Source organism: Rhinoraja longicauda, chromosome 8 (assembly GCF_053455715.1).
Source record: "Rhinoraja longicauda isolate Sanriku21f chromosome 8, sRhiLon1.1, whole genome shotgun sequence".
In the NCBI taxonomy this organism is placed as follows: Eukaryota; Metazoa; Chordata; class Chondrichthyes; order Rajiformes; family Arhynchobatidae; genus Rhinoraja; species Rhinoraja longicauda.
Window position 1 is genome coordinate 15,015,985 of NC_135960.1, and position 24,224 is coordinate 15,040,208.

At 45.8% G+C, this 24,224-nt stretch overlaps 2 protein-coding genes across 6 annotated transcripts in view; one reads left to right on the forward strand and one right to left on the reverse strand.

Annotated features, from left to right (window-relative positions):
* The window catches only part of LOC144596203 (spermatogenesis-associated protein 24-like), a 41,725-nt gene extending 24,684 nt beyond the window's left edge, over nucleotides 1–17,041 (reverse strand). For 2 of the 3 annotated variants that reach the window (XM_078404401.1, XM_078404400.1), the window contains exons 1-5: nucleotides 16,906–17,041; nucleotides 13,820–13,885; nucleotides 13,278–13,408; nucleotides 10,827–10,897; nucleotides 10,557–10,659 (exon numbers count right to left, since the gene is read on the reverse strand). In XM_078404401.1, coding sequence (XP_078260527.1) covers nucleotides 10,557–10,659; nucleotides 10,827–10,897; nucleotides 13,278–13,408; nucleotides 13,820–13,885; nucleotides 16,906–17,031 — 497 coding nt within the window. In that variant the 5' untranslated portion in view covers nucleotides 17,032–17,041. Of the gene's footprint in view, nucleotides 1–9,798; nucleotides 10,433–10,556; nucleotides 10,660–10,826; nucleotides 10,898–13,277; nucleotides 13,409–13,819; nucleotides 13,886–16,905 lie in introns of those variants that run through there. The other variant, XM_078404399.1, reaches the window with a different exon arrangement.
* Nucleotides 17,042–19,139: 2,098 nt separating this feature from the next.
* mmadhcb (metabolism of cobalamin associated Db) overlaps nucleotides 19,140–24,224 on the forward strand; it is a 29,175-nt gene continuing 24,090 nt past the window's right edge. For 2 of the 3 annotated variants that reach the window (XM_078404402.1, XM_078404404.1), the window contains exons 1-2: nucleotides 19,140–19,219; nucleotides 23,257–23,295. In XM_078404402.1, coding sequence (XP_078260528.1) covers nucleotides 23,287–23,295 — 9 coding nt within the window. In that variant the 5' untranslated portion in view covers nucleotides 19,140–19,219; nucleotides 23,257–23,286. Of the gene's footprint in view, nucleotides 19,220–20,297; nucleotides 20,453–23,256; nucleotides 23,296–24,224 lie in introns of all 3 variants that reach the window. The other variant, XM_078404403.1, reaches the window with a different exon arrangement.

Here is a 24,224-nt window from a genome sequence, read left to right on the forward strand (position 1 = left end):
AAACCATTTGATATTACATCCATCCTCAATCTTCTTAGAATTAAAACACTTGCAAGTGAGACAAATGAGGATGTTAATAAAGCTGATTCTAGAACAGTGCGGTCTCACCAATATCTTATACAGCTACAACATGACCTCCCAACTTCTATACTCAATACTCTGACTGATGAAGGCCAATGTGCCAAAAGCCTTTTAGAATATTGCGTTCAGTTCTGGGCACCATGTCATAGGAAAGATAATGTCAAGCTTGAAAGGGTTCAGAAAAGATTTACGAGGATATTGCCAGGACTAGAGGGTGTGAGCTATAGGGAGAGGTCGAGTAGGCTGGGTCTCTATTGCTTGGAGCGCATGAGGATGAGGGGTGATCTTATACAGGTGTACAAAATCATGAGAGGAATAGATCGGGTTGATGCACAGTCTCTTGCCCAGAGCAGGGGAATCAAGGACCAGAGGACATTGGTTCAAGGTGAAGGGGAAAAGATTTAATAGGAATCCGAGGGATAACTTTTTCACACAAAAGGTGGTGGGTGTATGGAACAAGCTGCCAGAGGAGGTAGTTGAGGCTGGGACTATCCCATCGTTTAAGAAACAGTTTGACAGGTACATGGATAGGACAGGTTTGGAGGGATATGGGCCAAGCGCTGTCAGGTGGGATTAGTGTAGCTGGGACATTGTTGGCCAGTGTGGGCAAGTTGGGCCAAAGGGCCTGTTTCCACACTGTATCACTATGACTCTATGACGCTAACAGTGAAGCTAGGACAGAATGCTGAAACGGTCCTGCCATTTTGATTCAACATGGTGCAAATGCAATTAAAGGCATCACACAAAGTAAACAGCGACAAAATTCCCTGTATTTCACTAATTTTGTTGAAAAATATGCATCATAAATTACAAGACCAGGAATGAAGGGGCACCATTAAAAAGTTATCAATGTTCAGTCCATTAAAAATTCTCCTGGTGGCTACTTTGTCTAGTATAATGCCAGAAATCTTGGAGTGCAAGTCCATAGCTGGCTGAAAATGACAAGTTGATAAGGAGGTAACGGCAGCATATGGCATACTTGCTTTATTGATCAGGCTGCTGAATGTAAAAGTTGGTAAGTCATGTTGCAGTTGCAAAATACATGGGTTTGGCTACGTTTGGAGTTTTTGGCTGTAGTTCTGATCACTGCATTGCAGGAAGTATGTGGAAGCTTTGAAAAGGGTGCAAAAAAATGTTCACCAGAATTCTGCCTGGATTAGAGAGTATTAGCTGTAAGGAGAAATTGACAAACTTAGATTGTTTTCTCCGGAGCAGTGGAGGCTGAGGGACTAGAGAGAAATATATAAAATTATGAGAAGCATAGAAAGGGTAGATAAAAGTCCTTTTCCCCAGGGTGGAAATGTTAAATACTAGAAGGCATAGTTTACTGTGAGCAGGTGGAAAGTTTAAAGTGGACATACATTGTAACATATTCATACATATTCATGTTTTATGTTAATGAGTTGCTGTTCAATATAAGCAGGGAATGCTGGGTAATAAAAACGTACGTGATACCGGCAACTAATGCGAGAGTCTAGTTCTTCATTCTGCCGTCTGGAATATAACAAAATTGGCGACGAGGATGGGATTGTATAGAATTTGAGACTGTATTTTTTCGTGTCGAGTTCCTCAAGCTAGTATAGTCTTTGTACAGCTAAGTTTTAGGTGAATTGCTACACCAGAACAGACAGGAAATCGTGGTTTTTGAGCCGACTTTCCTCGTCCTTTTAAAAAAAAAAAGAGAGGGACAAGATGGCGGCGTCCACGGGTTACATCGGAAACCTTGGCATTTTCGACAAAAGTAGAGAGCCGTTCAGCTCCTATATGGAAAGAGCGAACATGTTTTTCACGGCGAACAATATAATGGAGATTAGCGGTGAAGGAGAGGTAGTGACTGCAACAAATAAGGCCGTTCGCGAACGCATGAAAGCAATTCTGCTCACGGAGATCGGTCCTGAAGTGTACGGCACACTCGTGAATCTCCTTGCGCCCACAAAGGCAAAAGACGTGCCACTCAATGACATTATGAAGAAGTTGGAGGAGCACTTCAACCCAAAGCCTCTGAAAATAGCAGAAAGCTATAAATTCGGCACTAGAAACCAGAAGCAGAATGAGACAATCAGTGAGAACATTGTTGCCTTGAAAAACTTAACTTTGCACTGTAACTTTGAAATCTTTCTCAAACACGCACTATGTAACAGATTTGTTTATGGTCTAGTGGATGAACGGATTCAGTCCAAACTCATAAACACTCCAGATCTTACATTCGAGAAAGCATGCAAGATTGCTACCACAATGGAGATGGTGTGGCGGCACCCGGGGGCTAGGCCACTCCCTTGGTCATTCCACTCGGCACTCAGTGGACGGGAGGGATTAGGTCACTTCCTGGGTCAGTCCCCATGGGTCAGGTGGTCTGGGACTATAAAAGGTTTTGGGTGTGTCGACTCACGAGTTCTTGAGTGCGGTGTTTGGTGCACCAGGTAATAAAGTTATTAACTACTCACCTGGCGTCTGGCCTGATTACCGCGGTGACCGCACCCACTACACTGGTGAACCCGACTTTCCCTCGCAAGTCGCGATGGACCAGAACCCGCTACTACCCGACTCTTCCAGTCAGCCGCCTCTGGACCCTGCCGCGGACCCTGGCGCCCGTGCCGCTATCCACGCCGTGTCGGTGTGGCTGCCTCCATTGTGGACCGAGGACCCCGACTTCTGGTTTGACCAGGCCGAGGCACAGTTCGCCCTGCGGGGCATAACTGCCGACGCCACTAAGTACTTTCAAGTGGTCAGCGCCCTCGACCCGGCCACCACGCGCCTGGTCCGATCCTTCCTCCGCAACCCCCCGGCAACCGATAAGTACGTGGTCCTTAAAGCCTTCCTCCGTCAGCAGTTCGGCTTCTGCGAGGCCGAGCAGGCAACCCGGATCCTCCGAATGCCGGGCCTGGGTGACCGCCGCCCGTCGGTACTACTGGCCGACATGCAGGCACTGCTAGGCGACTACGAGCCCGGTTTCCTCTTTAAACATGTTTTCCTGATGCTGCTGCCGTCCGACCTCCGCCAGCAGCTCCTCCACGCCCCGTTCCCCAACATGCAGGCGTTGGGCAGGCGCGCCGATGAGCTCATGATGGCCCATCACCTGGCTCTCGACGCGTTGGAAGTCCATCCGACGGCCGACGACTACCCGCAGGTAGGAGCCTCGATCGCCCGCATCACTACCGCTCCCCGACAGCCTTCCCGACGGTATCCGGCTTCAGCAGCTCACCCAGCCGGCGGCGCGTCTTTTTCGCACGGCCCGCCTGCAGTTCCCCCACCCGCCACCGGAGGTCGCTGGTGGTCGGACCCGGGGGTCGCGCGCAGCCTGCCGGCAGTTCCTCCATACGCCACCGGAGGTCGCTGGTGGTCGGATCGGCCCGCACAGCCGCCCGTTTTCACGGAAGCCAGCAGAGGGGGCTGGTGCTACTTCCATCGGCGGTGGGGCCCTTCGGCCCGTCAATGCCGGCAGCCCTGTTCGTTCCCGGGAAACGCAGAGGCCGGCCATCAGTGATTGCTTCGGCGGCCGGCCAGATTCATCGTGTGTTTGCGTGGGACCGCCGCTCCGGGGCCCGTTTCCTTGTGGACACCGGGGCGGAGGTGAGTGTTGTTCCCCCTTCGCAGGCTGACCTCCGCAGTGGTAACCGCGGTCCCCTCCTCGCCGCAGCCAACGGGACCACAATCCGATCATATGGTGTGCGCACGATCTCCCTCAACTTTGGGGCGAGCAGCTTCTCGTGGCCATTCGTGATCGCGGATGTGTCCCAGCCGCTGTTGGGTGCGGATTTCCTACGGGCAAATTCCCTGCTCGTGGACGTTAAGCGGCAGCGTTTAGTGCACTCTGTCACTCTGCAGCCCATTTTCCTCCGCTTGGGTGACCCGGTCGTGCGTCCTGATGGGCCCCTGTCGTCCGTGGACGCCGCGTTCTCACGAATTCTGGCCGAATTCCCCGATATTCTGGACCCCCAGTTCCACTCCGCTGCCCCGAAGCATGGGGTGGTGCACCATATAACCACTACTGGCCCGCCCTTGTACGCCCGGGCACGGCGTCTTCCACCGGACAAGCTCCGTCTCGCTCGGGAGGAGTTCCGCCTTATGGAGTCACTGGGGATCGTGCGCCGTTCAGACAGCCCGTGGGCGTCCCCGCTCCATATGGTCCCCAAGGCAGACGGTGGTTGGCGTCCTTGCGGGGATTACCGCCGGCTTAACGATGCCACAATCGCAGACAGGTATCCGGTCCCTCACATCCAGGATTTTAATGCCCACCTGGCTGGCGCCACGGTATTTTCCAAGGTCGACCTGGTGCGTGGCTATAACCAGATTCCAGTCCACCCCGACGACGTTCCCAAGACGGCAATCGTGACGCCATTTGGCCTATTCGAATTCCTCCGCATGCCGTTCGGACTCAAGAACGCTGCGCAAGCCTTTCAGCGGCTTATGGACTGCGTGTGCCGTGGCCTGGAATTCGTTTTCGTATACCTGGACGACATTTTGGTGGCGAGCCGCTCGAGACAGGAGTATTTTGCCCATCTCCGCCAGCTATGCCAACGCCTTAGCGATCATGGGCTGTCATCAACATCACCAAATGCCGTTTCGGGGTGGCATCCATCGAATTCCTGGGCCACCACGTGACCCCGCACGGGGCGCTGCCGCTCCCGAACAAGGTGGACGCGGTGCGCCAGTTTCCACGCCCGACCACCGTGAAGGGCCTCCAGGAGTTCGTGGGAATGGTGGCCTTTTACCACCGATTTGTGCCGTCGAATGGACCGACGATGCGGTGGCGGCGTTCCAACACGCCAAGGAAGCCCTGGCTGCGGCCACGATGCTCGTGCATCCACGGGTTGATGCACCAACCAGCCTGACGGTCGACCCTTCGGAAGTAGCGGTTGGGGCGGTGCTCGAACAGAACACGGATGGGTGTTGGAAGCCTCTTGCTTTCTTCAGTAGGCACCTCAGTGGAACTACAGTGCTTTTGACCGCGAGCTCCTTGCCCTTTACCTTGCGGTCCGCCACTTCCGCTATTTTCTCGAGGGGCGGACTTTCACCGCGTACACGGACCACAAGCCCCTCACCTTTGCTTTCGCCAAGGTGTCCGACCCGTGGTCAGCTCGCCAGCAGCGGCAGCTGGCTTACATCTCGGAATACACTACCTCCATCCGTTTCATCGGGGGTAAAGACAACCGGGTGGCCGACGCCTTGTCTCGACCCGCGGTCTACGCCGTCCTGCAAGTGGCCGATGGAATCGACTACTCAGCCCTGGCGGCGGCCCAGTTGTCCGATAATGAGATGTCCGCCTACCGTACCGCCGTTTCGGGCCTCAGGTTGGAGGACGTTCCCTGTGGAACTGGGGGCGCGACACTGCTTTGCGATGTGTCCACCGGGCAGCCACGCCCAATCGTGCCTGTTGCCTGGCGACGCCGGGTGTTCGAGGTGCTCCACGGACTGTCCCACCCTTCCATTCGGGCGACGACGACCCTCGTGGCTTCCCGTTTCGTTTGGCACGGGTTACGCAAGCAGGTTGGGCATTGGGCGCGCACCTGCATCCCGTGCCAAACTGCAAAGGTACAGCGGCATGTGCGTGCGCCGCTCCAGGAGTTCCCCGTCCCTCGCCACCGTTTTGACCACATCCATGTGGACATCGTGGGGCCGCTGCCGCCTTCTCGGGGTTTCACCTACCTCCTGACAATGGTGGACCGTTTCACGCGGTGGCCGGAGGCAGTTCCACTGCCGGACACGTGTGCCTCTACTTGTGCCCGTGCCTTGGCGGCAAATTGGATTGCCAGATTTGGGGTTCCGCTCGATATTACGTCCGACAGGGGGCCACAATTCACCTCCGAGCTGTGGTCATCCATGGCCCAACTGCTGGGGGTTAACCTGCACCGCACCACAGCGTACCATCCGCAGGCGAACGGCCTGGTGGAGCGTTTCCACCGCCAGCTCAAGGCCGCTCTGAAGGCCCGGCTCGTTGGCCCGGACTGGGTTGACGCGTTGCCGTGGGTTTTACTGGGTGTCCGCACCGCCCCCATGGGCTTGGCCACCTCCTCGGCGGAATTGGTGTACGGGGCTCCGTTGACGGTGCCCGGGGAGTTCGTTCCCTCCGCCCAGGGTCAGGCAGAACAGCCCTCGGCCGCCCTGCAACGCCTTCGGGAGACGGTGGGCTCGCTGGCGCGTGCCGACGTCTCGCCACGGTTCGGTGCGGTCACATGTCCCTTCCGCCCTGCAGGACTGTCCTTTTGTGTTCCTGCGTCGGGATGCCCACCGGCCACCCCTTCAGCGGCCTTAAGAGGGAACGTTCAAAGTGCTTGAGCGGGGCTCTGCCACCTTCGTGTTGGACATGGGGGGTCGTCCTGAGACGGTCTCTCTTTCACGGCTGAAGCCGGCGCATGTGGACATTAGCCAGCCGGTTCTACTGGCGCAGCCTCGCCCTCGGGGTCGTCCCGCGTCCCGGCCCTTACCCCCGGAGATCCCGCGGGTGCCTTCCCCTGGCGGGGTGGTTCTGCTTCCTGCGCCCGCCGTGGCGCGCACACGGGCTGGCCGTTTCGTCCGTCCCCCTGTCCGTTTCGTGCCTTCGGTTCTTGGGGGGGGGGTCCTGTGGCGGCACCCGGGGGCTAGGCCACTCCCTTGGTCATTCCACTCGGCACTCAGTGGACGGGAGGGATTAGGTCACTTCCTGGGTCAGTCCCCTTGGGTCAGGTGGTCTGGGACTATAAAAGGTTTTGGGTGTGTCGACTCACGAGTTCTTGAGTGCGGTGTTTGGTGCACCAGGTAATAAAGTTATTAACTACTCACCTGGCGTCTGGCCTGATTACCGCGGTGACCGCACCCACTACAATGGCATCAAAGAATGCTCGCGAGTTACGTCCACCACAGAATACAGTGGCCGTTTACAGTCACAAAGCAGTGCCTACGGCCAAGCCAAAAGGCACTAAATCAAAACCAAAGTATGGTGGGGAGCCAAGTTCAGCCAGTTGTTATCGTTGCAACAGTAATCACTCATCCCAATTTTGTCAGTTCAAAATGGCCAAGTGCTATAACTGCCAGAAGAAAGGCCATATCGCCTCAGCATGTCAGGCCAAGCTTAAAGCAGGAAACAAACAACCTGCAGGAAACAAGCAACAACACCAGAAAGGAGTTCACAACTTGGAGATGAACCCAGATGGAAATGAACGGGTTGTACACCATTTATGCAACCGACATCGATAAGCCTACACCAGCCGAGGCAAGGACTTTTGAACTAAACTATTGATTAATGAACAGTTAATCGATATGTGTATTGACACGGCAGCAGATTGTTCGGTCATAAGCAAAGACCTGTACGAAACAAAGTTCCCACAGACACCATTGTCAGAGAGTAAAATCAGGCTGAGAATCTACTCGGGCAACGTTTTGGAGACATGCGGACAAATGAACTGTAAAGTTCAGCATAATAGACAGTCAGTAACACTGCCCATCATAGTAGCCAGCTACAGAAATAAACCAACCCACCTTGGAAAGGATTGGCTGAGTAGAATAAAGTTAGACTGGAAGAACATTTTCAGCGTCGATTTGTCCAAATCACATCTTGAACATGCAGAAATATTTGCCTACTGTTACACAGGAATAACTGAGTACTCTGCACCCATTCGACTTAAGATGTGAGACCTGTGTATTGTCGACCAAGACATGTACCATAAGCGCTAAAGCAACAAGTGGAGGAGGAACTCAACAGGTTAGAACGGAATGGAGTACTTGTGAAGACAGACCAGAGCAACTGGGCAACGCCAATTATAGCCATACCCAAGGTCGACAAAACTATTTGACTATGCGGTGACTACAAAGTCACAATCAACCAAGCCGTTGACGATGAACAATATCCGTTGCCAACCTCGCAAGATCTGTACGCAGAACTTAGTGGAGCAAGAATCTTCATTAAACTGGATTTGTCTCACGCTTACACCCAACTCAATGTCGACAAGGAAAGTCAGCGGTACTTGACTATCAACACACATGTCTTATATTCATATACAAAGCTGCCCTAAGGCGTGAAATCCTCCCCGAAAATCTTCCAGTCTGTCATGGACAAATGTTGCAAGGCATTCTGCACTGTGTGTGCAACCAGGATGACCTACTGATATTCACAGAGGGCATGGAAGAATATCTGGAAATCCTCGAGCAGGTTCTCACACGACTGAACTGCCACATCGTCAAACTGCGACAAGTAAATGTGCATTTGCGCAGTCAGAGGTTGTCTTTGGACTCAAAGTAGATGCCAACGGACTTTGCTCTGTGAAGGCGAAAGTTGAAGCAATAGTGAATGCTCCAAAGCCTAACAATGTGTCAGAGCTACGATCATTCCTTGGGATGGTGCAGTTCTATGCACGATTCCTTCCAGATTTAGCAACCGTGCTAAAGCCACTACATCAGCTGCTACAAAAAGATGGGAAATAGATGTGAAGAAAGGAACAGCAACGTGCATATGACATCTGCAAGAAAAACTTGACGTGACAAACTCCTTGTTCACTATGATACGACACACGAGATAAAACTTGCTTGTGATGCTTCAAGTTATGGTGTAGGTGCAGTGAAAGATACCGTGCTGAAGAGTGTCTCTGAACAGGCATTGAACAGTTGGACTGAAATGGATAGTGCATTGAACTCAGATCTGAACTCAGAACTGAAGCCTTTGCATAATCGACGCCATGAATTATCATGTGAGCAGGGATGCATTAAGTGGGGTTACAGAGTGGTTGTACCAAAGTAATTGAGAAACATGATTATGGATGAACTTCATGCCGAACATCCTGGCATAGTAAGCATGAAGTCAATTGCCAGAAGTTTTGTGTATTGACCTGGTATTGACAGTGACATCGAGTCACTGGTGAGCAAATGTAGCGTATGCCAAAATTGCCGGAGTAAATCACCAAAAACACCACTGCAACCCTGGTCATGGCCAAGTAGACCTTTTCAAAGAGTTCATGTAGATTTTTGTGAAAAGGGTAAGGATCACTTTCTGGTACTAGTAGATAGTCATTCCAAATGGATTGAGGTTAAGCATATGGGGTCAAGCACTACTGCTGAGTGTGCCATAGATGAGTTGAGATCAATTTTTGTATGCCATGGTTTACCGGAAGAAATTGTTTCTGATAAAGGGCCTCAGTTTCATTCAGAACGGTTCAAAGAGTTCATGCAGCGGAATGGTGTAAAACACACACTTGTTGCCCCATACCATCCAGCCTCCAATGGGGTGACGGAAAGGTCTGTTAGAGTTGTCAAAGATGCTCTCAAGAAACAGGTTTTGCAGGGTAGTTCAAAACAGCATGAAACATCGTTTAGCTAGTTTCTTGCTGAAGTACAGAACCACATAACACACAACGGGTTACTCACCTGCAGAACTGTTGATGAAGAGAAGGCTAAGAATACGCCCAAGTCTAGTTCAACTCAATTTGGCCTTGAGAGTTGAGCAAAAACATTTAAGTGAAAAACACCACTTTGACTCCCACAAAAAGGAGAAGAACTTCAAGTCAGATGAGCAAGTTCATATCCTCTGTCTTCCCAACAAGTCCAGTCGGGACAAATGGGATGTTGGGAAAATAGTGGAAGTGTGTGGAACAAAAAGATACTTAGTTGTAAGTTAGATAACTCACTGCACAAGTAAAACGAAAATGTGTAGATATGCAAAATAAATATATTATGTTTATCATTTAAAATTTCATAAATACAGAATAAACAATACTGGTTTAAATCAAGTATCACAATAACAAATTGTAACCGAGTACTTAGATTTAATACTTTTTAAAAAAGGAGAGTAGTGTAACGTATTCATACATATTCATGTTTTATGTTAATGAGTTGGTGTTCAATATAAGCTGGGAATGCTGGGTAATAAAAACACACATGATACCGGCAACTAATGTGTGAGTCTAGTTCTCATTTTGCCATCCGGAATATAACATACATGACAAATTTTCTACACAGAGTGGTAGGTGCTTAGAACACGCTGCCAAGAGAAATGATCGAAGAAGAGACGACAGCAACATTTAACAGGCATTTAGATAGATGAGGATTGAAGGGAAATAGTCCATATACAGGCAGATTTGAGTAATTTAAATTGCATCATGGTCAGCTCACATTGTGGGCCGAAGGGCCTGTTCCTGTGCTGTACTATTCTGCATTAACTTACAGTAGCAACATCTCGCTGAAAGCATCACTATAAAAATAATTCAAAATTTGACCAGTTAACAAATAATATTGTAATATTTAGGAAATCTTTAAAAGTCTATGTACACAGGGCTACTTTGAGGTAGGAAGTAACTTTCCACATGCTTTCTTCTTTTTTCCTTCCAGTACACGTTCAATATAAGCATTTTGCTGCTTCTGTATTTCAAACTCAGTAACCTGTTGTCTACATACAAAACATAAAATTAGTTCTTTGTAATTAAAAAGATTTTCCATCACAACATATATCAGTTTAGTTTGAAGTACTGAATATATTGGAGTGCTCTTGCTGTAATGTATTCCATACTTACTTCAATGTGGCTTTCTGCTTTGCAAGTTGATGGCAAAGTTCTTTGATCTGATCTTCTTTGCTACTTAAGATATCTTCTTGCTTTTCTACTTGATTCTCAATATCTGGAAAAAAATGAGTTAACGCTTAATTTCTAAATTAATTCCCTAGATGACTGAACACGTATATAATTGCTAGAATCATAATGCTTCATCTAACAGAGACATCTCATCATACTTTGGAAAGAAATAATAAAGTATACTTTCACTGGTAAATTTGTGTAACAACCTACCATTGCATTTGCTTTTTAACTTGTCGTTTTTGTTTACTTCCTTTGTTGCCTTGTTTTTAATACTTTCCAGTCTTTATAAACAAAATGAAAATAGAGATAAGTGCATTAGAAAACACAATTAAAATAATTTATTGAATTGAGTTAAATTGTAATTCTACACACAATTGTGCTGTTAACTAATGAAACTATACATGTTAACTAATAAAAACCAAAAAGAAATACAGATGCTGGAAATCTGAAATATGGTATCTGTGGAGACTACTATACATGGTGACAGGTGTTAGAAAGAAGCAATCATAATCAGAGATTAAACTATAGTGGCCATTAATATAAACAAGAACCAGCCTTCAACCTATTTTTTAAAATTTACCCTACAAGCGGTAAATCGGTTTTGAAACTACAAAGCGAAGAGAACAAACTTTTTATTCACAAAATGCTGGAGTAACTCAGCAGGTCAGGCAGCATCTCGGGAGAGAAGGAATGGGTGACGTTTCGGGTCGAGACCCTTCTTCAGACTGATGTCGGGGGCGGGACAAAGGAAGGATATAGGTGGAGACAGGAAGATAGAGGGAGATCTGGGAAGGAGGAGGGGCAGGGAGGGACAGAGGAGCTATCTGAAGTTGGAGACTTCTGACGTTCATACCACCGGACTGCAAACTGCCCAGGCGAAATATGAGGTGCTGCTCCTCCAATTTCCGGCGGGCCTCACTATGGCACTGGAGGAGGCCCATGACAGAGAGGTCAGACTGGGAATGGGAGGGGGAGTTAAAGTGCTGGGCCACCGGGAGATCAGTTTTGTTAATGCGGACCGAGCGCAGGTGTTCAGCGAAGCGATCGCCGAGCCTGCGCTTGGTTTCGCCGATATAAATAAGTTGACATCTAGAGCAGCGGATGCAATAGATGAGGTTGGAGGAGGTGCAGGTGAACCTCTGTCTCACCTGGAAAGACTGCTTGGGTCCTTTGATGGAGTTGAGGGGGGAGGTAAAGGGACAGGTGTTGCATCTCGTGCGGTTGCAGGGGAAAGTGCCCGGGGTTGGGGTGGTTTGGGTAGGAAGGGACGAGTGGACCAGGGAGTTACGGAGGGAACGGTCTCTGCGGAACGCAGAGAGGGGAGGGGATGGGAAGATATGGCCAGTGGTGGGGTCCCGTTGTAGGTGACGGAAATGTTGGTGGATGATATGTTGGATCCGCTGGCTGGTGGGGTGGAAGGTGAGAACAAACTGTTGGCTGTATCTTTCATTCTAAAGAGCTAACAACTTAATTTGAATAAAAAATGACACGACAATCTCTTAATGTGTGTCTTAATGCCTCTTAAATGTTACAATCACATCTACTTACTGTGGTGGTGTGTTCCAACAACTTATGTAAAAACCTTGTCATATAACTCTGCTTTAAACATTCCCCCTCTCACTAAATCTATAATTTGACATTTCCACCCTCTGAAAAAGATTCCGATTTTCTCCCCTTTCTGTGCCTTTCATCATTTAATATGCTTCTATTAGGTAGCTCCTCAGTCTCCCCTCCAGTCGTAGTAAATTGCTTCATGAAATATAATTGAAGTCTGCATCCGGACTGGTGCAAAGAACTTACGCATTTTCAAAGGCCTTCTTTTCCCTTTCTAGCTGTTTCATTACAATTTCTACTTCACCAAGTTCAAATTGTAGTTTTTCAGACTCCTTGGAAAGTAATGATTTTGTTCCTCTTAGCAGGTAAAGCAGACCAATTCCAAAAGACGTGGTCTACGTTTTTGGACCTATTACAAGCATGAGGTGCAATAGTAATTTTACAAAGAAATAAATAAATAAATGGTATCAGGACCTGGTAACGGGAGGTAAAACAACAAAACAGACTTGGTTGGTAGTCCCCTTCCTGCGGAGTTTAATGTTATAATAGAGCGATTGTTTCTACCCCTTTTTTTTTTTTTTCTTTCTTTTCTAGGGTCTACTTTCTTACTTTACTTCCTTCTCTACTTCTTTTCCAAGGGGCTTTCTTTTCCCAACACTCTCTTGCACTTCACGACTCTTGCGCACTTTCTTTCCTTACTTCTTTACTTCTATCTTTTTCTTAAAGCTCAAAAAAATGAAGCGGTATAAAAAATGTATTAAGATATATCTGTTGTATTATTGTAATTTACCGTACTTTTAATAAAAATATTTTTTAAAAAAAATTAAAAAAAATGTTACAATCACATCTACTTACTGTGGTGGTGTGTTCCAACAACTTATGTAAAAACCTTGTCATATAACTCTGCTTTAAACATTCCCCCTCTCACTAAATCTATAATTTGACATTTCCACCCTCTGAAAAAGATTCCGATTTTCTCCCCTTTCTGTGCCTTTCATCATTTAATATGCTTCTATTAGGTAGCTCCTCAGTCTCCCCTCCAGTCGTAGTAAATTGCTTCATGAAATATAATTGAAGTCTGCATCCGGACTGGTGCAAAGAACTTACGCATTTTCAAAGGCCTTCTTTTCCCTTTCTAGCTGTTTCATTACAATTTCTACTTCACCAAGTGCAAATTGTAGTTTTTCAGACTCCTTGGAAAGTAATGATTTTGTTTTAGCATGCTCAAACCTTTCATTCTGTAAATAAGTGTAACAAAGTTAATCGAACATGGATCATTTTCTCACATGCAAATGATGCAATATTGGCAATTTGTAATGTAATTGAAGAAGGGATTATATCGCACTATAAATTAAAATCACCGTATTGAATAAAAATAACTGCAAGTTTTTTAATTGTGGCAGGAAATAGTTACCAAAGAAAGGCATTGAATATTATGAATAAATTAAAGACAATATTTTACATACAGGTGAAAAGTTCTATCGAAAGATCTGTGAAAATCATTATTGTTACCTGAATATGGTATTTTCATTTCATAATAATTCATATATAAGATAGGCACATTGGTGCAGAAAATGATCAAGCATTGAATATCAAAAATATACTTAACACTGTTAATGGTAATGCTGTATTAATTTAAAATGTCTCACCTCCAATTCTTTCACAACATCTTCATATACCTTTATGCTCACTGATTCTTCTTCTTTATTCCTTATCTAAATATAGAATGCAATTTAGTACATTAACCAATGGAACCATGAAAAATTCCTGATCTCAATCTAATCGATGGCAAATCATTAAGTCAATTACTTTATGCATGAGGTTAAATCTAAGAAAAGTATAGTTCTCTGCCTCTCAGATCAAGAATACAAAATTGATGTCCAGGATGACACTGAAGCTGCAAGCATCAAAGCAACAAAGCATCAAATCTTCGTACAGCCACACTGATAACCTGAGGGAAACATTTTATAATAAATCACTTTTTCAGTCCCTGGTCTATGTGAAATTTAAAGCGATTCGCTTTCAGGTCTACCAATCTATTGTACCATATTTGGTGTTCACAAGAGGACCACATTGGGAGAATGCAGGACACCTGTAGTATGCAGGAGCAGCCCTGAGCTTCCCATTGCCAGCCACTCTGATTCACCAGTCTGAAGAATTTGAAGAAGGTTCCCAATCCAAATCATTGCCTGTCCACATGCTCCCTAGTTCTGCCTGACCCGCTGAGTTCCTCCAGTACTTTGAGTTTTGCACTTTAATTCTCCATCCCCACTTTTATTCTGACTTATTGGGCTGTGGCGTCTTGCAATGATTAAATGAGGCCCAGTACAAACCTGAGGAATAGCATTGAGACCCAGGCATTGCCCAAAAGAAATGCAGCTTGGTCATCCAGGACACTGCCAATTAATGGATAAACACAAATAAAATAAACCATCAAGAAACAGTATGGACAGGTGGAGACTAGTCAAGTGGTGGAAGGGTGGAGTTGTGAGTGCTGAGTGTCAGGTTGTGTGGGAAGAGGAATGGAGCCTATATGGGGAGAAGAAAGATGAGGGGAATATATTGGGTAAATGCACAGAGACTTTAACCCAGAGATGGGGAATCAAGAACCGGAGGACATGATGGGGAAAGATTTAATTGGACTGTGAGGGGCATCTTTTCCACACAGACAGTGGTGAGTACACGGACTGAGCTGCCAGAGGAGGTAGTTCAGGCAGGTACTATAACAACATTTAAAATACATTTTGACAGGTACGTAGATAGGAATGGTTTAGAAGGATATGGGCCAAATGCAGGCAAATGGGACTACTATGAATTGGGCATCTTAATCAGCATGAGCAAGTTCTGCCGACGGGCTTCTATCTGCTCTATGACTCTATGAAAGTCAGGAGGAAGATGCAGGGAGGAAGAGGACAGGCTGTATTCAGAGCATACAAGGGAATGTGGTTCATGTGGGAAGAGGAGGGAGGGGAAAGGATTTTGGTACAAGTATTTGTTCATTATTGTCATGTGTACTAAGATACAGTGAAAAACTTTGTTTTGCATGCAATTCAGGCAAGTCATACCGTACACGAGTACAAGAGGTCTACAAAAGAGAAGATAGCAGACTGAAGAATATACTATTGCTGCTACTCAGAAAGTGCAGATAAAAATTGCAAGGAAAGCAACAAAGTAGGCAATGTGGAATTCATCCTTGGCGTGCGAGAGGTCCATTCCAGATTCTGATTACAGCAGGGAAAATCATGTTCCTGAATCTGGTGGTACATGCTTTCAAAATTTGTACATTCTACCCAATGGGAGAAGAGTACGAGTGGTCCATAATTACATTGGCTATTTTGCAGAGGCACCAGAAAATATCGATGGAGTCAATTGTGGCGGGGAGGGAGGGGGTAAGAGGTTGTGTTCCATGATGGACTGGGGCACGTTCACAATTATCTGCTATTTCTTGTGGTCTTGTACAGAGCGGTCGCCATACCACATGCTAAGCTGTGATGCATCCAGATAGGATGCTTTCGATGGTACATCTGCAGAAATTGGGATGAGTCATTGAAGAAATGCCAAATTTCTTTAACCTGAGAAAAGAGATGCATTGGTGTGCTTTCTTGGCCTTGTTGGCAATGCGGTTGGACCAGGACAAATCGTTGCTGAGATTTACACCTGGGAACTTGAAGCTGCCGACCATCTCCACTTCAGCCTGTGTCCACCTGGGATGCAAAAAGCTGGTGTAACTCAGTGGGTCAGGCAGCATCTCTGGAGAAAAAGAACAGGTGACGTTTTGGGTCAAGACCCGAAATGTCACCTATTCCTTTTCTAAAGATGCTGCCTGACCCGCTGACATACTCCAGCTTTTTACATATATCTTCAGTTTAAACCAGCATCTACAGTCCTCCCCCCCAACCTACCTATTGCCTGCCAGGCTTTGATCAGTCTGAAGAAGGGTCTCGACCCGAAACGTCGCCCATTCCTTCTCTCCCGAGATGCTGCCCGACCTGCTGAGTTACTCCAGCATTTTGTGAATAAATACCTTCGATTTGTACCAGCATCTGCAGTTATTTTCTTATAGGCTTTGTCCGGCCTGTCCTCTTCCCATCCCCCCTCCCCACACATAATTAATCTGAAAAGGGTTCCCGACCTGAAACATCACCTGTCTATGTTCTCCATAGAAACTGAGTTACTCCAGCACTCCTTTTGTGTACACCAGAAACTGAAATTCCGTCTGTCTACGTCTCTACTGATCTAAGATAGACACAACAAACTGGAGTAACTCGGCGGGTCAGGCAGCATCCCTGGAGAAAAGGAATAGGTGACGTTTCGTATCGAGACCCTTCTTCAGACTGAGAGTCGGGAGAAAGGGAACCGAGAGAGATAGTCATAGAGAAAAAGAACAAATGAATTAAGGATATGTAAAAAAAAAGTAATGGTCAAGGCAACAGGCCATTGTTAGCTGTGTGGGCCAGGGGAAAACGAGTTGCAGACAATGAGACTCAACAAGACGACTTTGAAGTTAGTACGACTTAGGTGGGGGAGGGATGGAGTGTGTGTGTGTCTGTCCCACTGAGTTACTTCAGCTTTTTGCGTCGAACTTCGGTGTAAACCAGCATCCTTCCTACACGTTTTCTCCACTGGCACTGATCTACGTTGTGCTGCAGGCACAGCCTGAACGAATGGATGCCCTAGCCGCCGGCACGAAGCAAGGGTGAGTGAGTGGGGTTGCCAAGGCAAGCCGCAGTCTCACCATTTCGCTGAAGTATTCGATCTGCTGCTGCTGGACCAGGACAATGTCTCGCAGCTGTCTGTGGACCACGCTGTGAGCGTCGGTATCGGCGTCCGTCCCTGCAGCCGCCATCGCCGCTGCCTCCATCCCCGCTCGGCCGGCCGGTCCCACCCAATCACGACGCACCTTCCAGCGGCCGCGGTCGATCCGACCAATAGAAAGAGGCCTACCATGCGAGCGCAGCGACGCGGACGCGAAAGGGGGCATTTTAAAGAACCATTTGAATCGATGAACTTTGTTTGGCAGCAACATATTATTCGCACCCAACCCTCCACCACACAAACACACAATAAAATCAATGATTTATCCCGCATTTAATGATACGATGAAGTATTGATTCATGTTATTGATCCAGGTTTAGAGGAAATGTGTAGGAAGGAACTGCAGACATTCTGATATATATATTTCTGCCAATGTATGTTATATGTATGTACAAGAAAGGAACTGTAGATGTAAGTATAGATTTCCACAAATCGTTTAACTTCTATATAAGTGCTTTATTACAAATACATGCAGAGAGCAAGTGAGAAAACCTCTGCAACGCGCGCATCACGGTTACAAAGTGAGGAATTTAATCAGCAGCATAGTACAGATAACATAACGAAAACCAGGCATGGGTTACAGATCAGGTCAGCAATATGAAAGTCAGGCATGGATCAAATCCGCATTAGGGATTGATCTACAGCTTACACTGAAGATAGACACAAGAAGCTGGAGTAACTCAGCGGGGGAGGCAGCATCTCTGGAGGGAAGGAATGGGTGACGTTTTGGGTTGAGACCCTTCTTCGGAAACATCACCCATTCCTTCTCTCCAGAGATGCTGCCTTCCCCACTGAGTTACTCCAGCTTTTTGTGTCTATTTTTGGTTTAAACCAGCATCTGCAGTTCCTTCTTACACAAAAGTCAAGAATGTTTTATTGTCATATGTCCCAGATAGAACAATGAAATTCTTATTTGCAGCAGCACAACAGGATACACAGACACACACACACACACACACACACACACACACACACACATGCATACACATAAAACATACGATAATAGACACAAAATGCTGGAGTAACTCAGCGAGACAGGCAGCATCTCTGGGTCTCAAGAAGGGTCACGATCCGAAACGTCACCCATTCCTTCTCTCCAGAGGTGCTGCCTGTCTCGCTGAGTTCCCCCCAGAATTTTGTGTCTATCTTCTGTTTAAACTACTATCTGCTGTTCCTTCCTAAATAAACAATAATAGTGCACAATAATACGAAGAATAATAAACAATAAAAGAAATAATTCCTTCTCGCCAGAGGTGCTGCCTTTCTCGCTGAGTTATCCCAGCATTTTGTGTCTATCTTCTGTTTAAACCACCATCTGCAGTTCCTTCCTAAATAAACAATAATAGTGCACAATAATACTAATAATAATAAACAATAAAAGAAAGAATTCCTTCTCTCCAGGTACGCTGCTGCCCGCTGAGTTATTCCAGTATTTTGTGTCTATCTGAGGTTCAGAGGGATCAGGGCCAAACACAGACCGATGGGACTAGTGTGGAAGGGACTAGTGTAGAAGGAACATGTTGGTCAGCATGGGAAAGTTGGGCCGAAATGCCTGTTTCCACGCTGCAAGGCTCTGTGACTCTATGACAATCATATTCAGATATTCTTGCAGAAATCCTTGTGACCACTTCTTGCAGAAATCCCTGTGACCAATGTGCCCTAGAAGGAGCAATGGGACCTGTTGGGCAAGTTTCACTTTGTAGAGATCTTACTGTGCACAGTCCCCCTCCTGTGAATTTGCCCTGCAGTATTTAGGTGCTTACCTCCTAGTCTAATCACACTAATATAAAAAGACGCTTACCAAAAAAAATAATTATATTTGTCTCATTCATATATTCTAATAATTCTTTCTCAGATGGTGCAGTAAGTGCTGCAGGCTAATAGATGACAGCTAATTGCAACTTTATATGGAAGTTACCGAAGAGTACTTCCAGTATTCGGGACCAGTGGCGATGAATCAAACATATGAGTCTTCATTTTGAAACTTCCTTTGTAAAAAAAATAACAATTTTCAAGCCCAAATGTCAGAGATCGAGGTCTTCAGCCCGTTGCCATGGGACGCCATGGTGACGGGGCGACGCGGCGGGTGACGCGATGACGTTGGGTGTACGGGGCGACGCAGCGGCCGACGCGATGACGTCGGGTGTACGTGCGCCGAGGACGGGCTTGTGGGACCGAGGAGGAAGAGGGCTCGTGGCTTGGTCGGCGGACCAACAAGGTGGACGGACGCCTCTGTGAGTTTCATGCGAGATCTGACTTTCTCTCACATCCCGAGCGAAGCGCGATTGTGACGGTTTACCGGGGATTTAAAGTCTTGCTGGCTGGCGGGACACCACTTCGTCTGTCCCCAGTAGTCGATTTACTCGCCCCCCAAACTCCTCCTGCGATCCACTCACAGTGAGTGGCTCCTACCCTTTCACCACACCCCACCCCCTCCCCTCCCCACCAGGTTCAATACCAGCTTCTCCCCAACTACCGTTAGGCTCTTGAAACACAGCACTGACCACAACATTGGGCTGTCTTTGAGGATTAGGTAGTTATTCAAGGGTCAGGGGTGTTTTATTGTCATATCATGTCCCAGATTGAACAACGAAATTCTTACTTGCAGCAGCACAACAGAATATGTTAATTTATTGAATATTTGTTCCATATTATCTCTGTGTATTGTGTTTACGGGCGTGTTATTCTGTTACAAGTAAGAATTTCAATAGACAATAGGTGCAGGAGTAAGGCCATTCGGCCCTTCGAGCCAGCACCGCCATTCAATGTGATCATGGCTGATCATCTCACTTTTCTGTGGATGGTCAACATGACAATTAAACACTCTTGACTGTTTGTCCCATTGTTGCTCACTCCTTGTCCCATCCACTGTGCCCACCTTCCCCAGAAAAATATTGTTCCTCTCATCGTACAACTCATTGTAGTTCCTTCCCCCAACACAGCCATTATCACCCCCCAAATGACCTGTTTCCTGTATTCAGATCCTTTAACTTGTTACTCCAAAACCTTCTCTGTACCAATCCACTCAGTTACTTCCCCTTTGCATATGTGTCTCCCTGTCCACTCTTGACTCATTCCACTTAGTCAAGTCAAGTTTATTTGTCATATACACATAAATGTGCAGTGAAATGAAAGATTACCTACAGTCCAACAATAAGAGCAACAAAAATAAGCAATAACACACAGATAGAAACATCTATCACAGTGAGTCTCCTCCAATCCCCTCCTCACTGTGATGGAAGGCCAGAATGTCTTTTCTCTTCCTCTGCCGTCTTCTCCCGCGGTCAGGCTGTTGAAGTTGCCACGTTCCAGGCCGCGCCGGACGGTGAAAGGTCCGCAGCGGACCGACCCAAGCCCTGCGATCCGGGGCGGGCGAAGACGCTGCCGCTGCCGGAGCTCCCGATGTCGGCCCCCACCCAGGGCAGGGCTGCGAGCTTCCGACGTCCACGCGGCCGGAGCCTCCACAGGCGAGTTGCAGGTGGAGGCCGCCAGCTCCAGGGGTTTGGCCGATGGTAGACCGCAGCGGGAACGGAGACACGGCCCAGAACAAAAGGTCGCGTCTCCGTTCGGAAGAGACAATTTTACATTTACAGTTTCCACTACCCCCATAGTACACAACCCCAAAAAACTACATCGCATTTACAGTACAATCAAGACAAAAAAACAATATAAAAACACAAAGACAGACAGACTGCAGGTAAGCCGCAGCTGCTAGGGCAGCGCAGGCGCAGTGTTGCCAATATATCCCAGTAAATACTTTGTGTTTCATGATCTGTCCACAACTGCCTTCTACTGCAAACTGACTCTTGTAGAGTACCTGCCAATATTCTCTCCATTACTCCCCATTCCAACCCCACCCATTTGCACCCCAACTATCCCGAAAACATCCCAACCAACTACAACCCAACTTCCCCATAAACACCAAATATGAATTGCCCATTTTCAGTTGTGCTGAATTACAGGTCAACTGACATTAGAGTCTTAGAGTAATAAAGTATGGAAGCAGGACCTGTGGAACAACTCCTCCACACTGACCAAGATGCCCATTTAATTTAGGTGCCATCTAAATAAACATTTGCCTGTATTTGGCCATATCTCTCCAAACCTTTCCTATCCATATACCTATCACCCCCTGGGGATTTATCCACCTTAATGTACTTTATGCACATTATTTATGTACATTTAATGTACTTTAAAACCGTTAAGTCTCTTTGGTAATTCATATATTTTTAACACAAATGGAATGCTTGAAAAACAAGTTGCTCAATCAGTTAATGTTTTCCTGCACAAAATGTTATTCCTTTTATCCTGTATCTGTACCCAGTGGACGTTTGATTGTATACATGTAGAGTCTTTCTGCTGACTGGAATGCACACAGCAAAAAAGCTTTTCACTCTACATGTGACAATAAATTAAACTAAAGTAATAAAACAAAAGTGCTTCAACCTAAAATTTCATGAGGTTAATGGTGATTTATTTTAAATTGGTAAATCCTGCTTTGCAAAAATGGAATGCTGTCCTCTAAGAAAGATTTTAGCTTTTGCATTAAGCATTGTTGTTTGACTATGGAAATCTTGTCTGCATGATTAGAAAAATTGGTTCCCGTGGTAAACACCTTCTGGGACAAACTTAGATTGATACCATCCAAATATTTTCAATCGTAATAAGTGACTTAAAAAAAAGAGTAGTGTAAGAAAATAACTGCAGATGCTGGTACAAATCGAAGGTATTTATTCACAAAATACTAGAGTAACTCAGCAGGTCAGACAGCGTCTCAGGAGAGAAGGAATGGGCGACGTTTCGGGTCGAGACTTCAGAAAAAAAAGAGTAGCCAAACAGTGACTGCTGAGGTTGAAATCAAAAAGCTCAGTTTGAAGAACGGTCTCAAACCAAAACATCACCCATTGCTTCTGTCCAGAGCTGCTGCCTGTCCCGCTGAGTTACTCCAGCATTTTGTGTTTATCTTAGGTTTAAACCAGCATCTGCAGTACCTTCCGACACAAGTGTTTTTAGAAGTAGGTTTACTTATGTAATATCCATAATGAATCAACCCCATTTATTGATTGTTTATTTTCTGTGGGTAAATATTCCTATCGCCTCTAATCTCTGCATTGATTATGAAAAGATAAAAGTAACACTTGCCAATTTGGTAAATATTTACATAATTTATGTTGATTCCAGTGCCATGTGCCTTGGGGTAGTGAAGACAGTTCATTGATTAAAGTTGGTGTTCAAATTCAAGAATGTTTAATATTGTATTACCAAAAACTGAACAATAAAATTCTTCCATGCAGCAGCATAATAGGTCTATGAATACATTATTCACAGATACATAATAAATATAAAAATTCAATAAATGTAAATAAAATTCCATTATTAGTGCAATACAAAAGTTCAAAGTCCCTAGTGCAACTAAGACAGTTCGTACTTTGGAGTTTAGTTGGAGTTTGTAGTGTTTAAGAGCCTAATGGTTGTTGCGAAGAAGCTGTTCCTGAACCTGGAGGTCATGGTTTTCAGACTCCTATACCTTCTTCCCAATGGGTGGAGTGAAATAAGACCATAGCCAGGATGGTGTAGGTGCTTGATGTTCCTGGCTGCCAGTGCCAGATTCTGTTGATGATGGGGAGGTCAGCACCCATGATGGACTGGGCAGTGTTCACAACATTTTGTAATCTCCTTCATTCCTGGGGCTTCAAGTTGCTGAACCAGGCCATGGTGCAACTAGTCAATGTACTCTCTACTATACACCTGTAGAAGTTTGAGAGTACACGTTGACACACACCAAATCCCCTTATTTTTTAAAGGAAGTAGAGTTGAAACCCTGATAGCAAACTACAACAAATTAAGGTTTAATTGCATTCTGGATTAAAGGAGGAGTGTAGTAGATCTATCAGCTAATTTGAATCTTGAAATAATTAGCTAAATGTTTAAAAATACAATTTAACTGAATTAATTAAATTATTTTGATCAGTTGCTTCTACAAGATGCATATTTTAAAGCCCATATTTAGCATCCCCACTTTATGATTTGCCTATAATTTATGACATATAACGCTGTGTACTGGATGATTATTTGGGTCCTTTGATCATTTTTTAAAATTCTAAATGCTATGTTCTGAATTTTCAACATGCAAAGAATCAGGGTAGAATAGAGAAATCCATATCTTTTGATAACTTGGGAGCGAAATTAGAAAAACGTGACAATTATGGCATTAGTATTATCGGATCTATTAAAATTTTTGACATTTCTTATTTCTTTTTGCTTTATGCAGAAGAAACAATTGGCAAAGAAAACAAGCAAAATGGCCAAGGTATTTTTTTGGATTATTTTTCTCTTCTTGGTTTGCTTTTGGGAGTGAAGTGTAAATGTATGGAATTCCAATATAAGGAAGACACTTATTTCCCTCCTGATTTATTTTAAAGTGATTTAAAATATGCGAATGTATTTTGTTAAAGTATTTTAATCAGCTTGTGGGTTACTGCAAGAAGCTTGTTTTTGCATTGGACTGTTTTGAATTGAATGTATTTTGAGAGCTCTGAAAAGTTCATCTGTTTTTAGTAAGGGATATAAATGGCAATGGCCTCGCAGCATTCTATGGTGCATTTTAGGCTTCTGACAATTCCAGGATAATTTATGCCCAAAGGTCTGGAACTGAGCAAGGAAGACCGTTGGCTGAGAGCAAAGTAAGTGTTAATTGCTGTGTGTACAGGCAGTTTAAAAAGAGCGCCAGGAGTCCTTTTGTAGTCAGTCAGAAAAGTGCATAACATCAAGCTTGTCAGGAAGGCAGTATAGAAGTGAGTACCTGGATTGGTTGATCAATTAAAGTAGAAGTTTAAAGAAGGCAATACGGGGAGAAAAGATGAGGTACGAGGGTAAACTAGCCAATAATATAAAGGAGGATAGTAAAAGCTTTTTTAGGTATGTAAAGAGGAAAAAAATAGTCAAGGCAAATGTGGGTCCCTTGAAGACAGAAGCGGGGGAATTTATTATGGGAAACAAGGAAATGGCAGACGAGTTGAACCGGTACTTTGGATCTGTCTTCACTAAGGAAGATACAAGCAATCTCCCAAATGTTCTAGTGGGCAGAGATCCTAGGGTGACGGAGGAACTGAAGGAAATCCACATTAGGCAGGAAATGGTGTTGGGTAGACTGATGGGACTGAAGGCTGATAAATCCCCAGGGCCTGATGGTCTGCATCCCAGAGTACTCAAGGAGGTGGCGCTAGAAATTGTGGATGC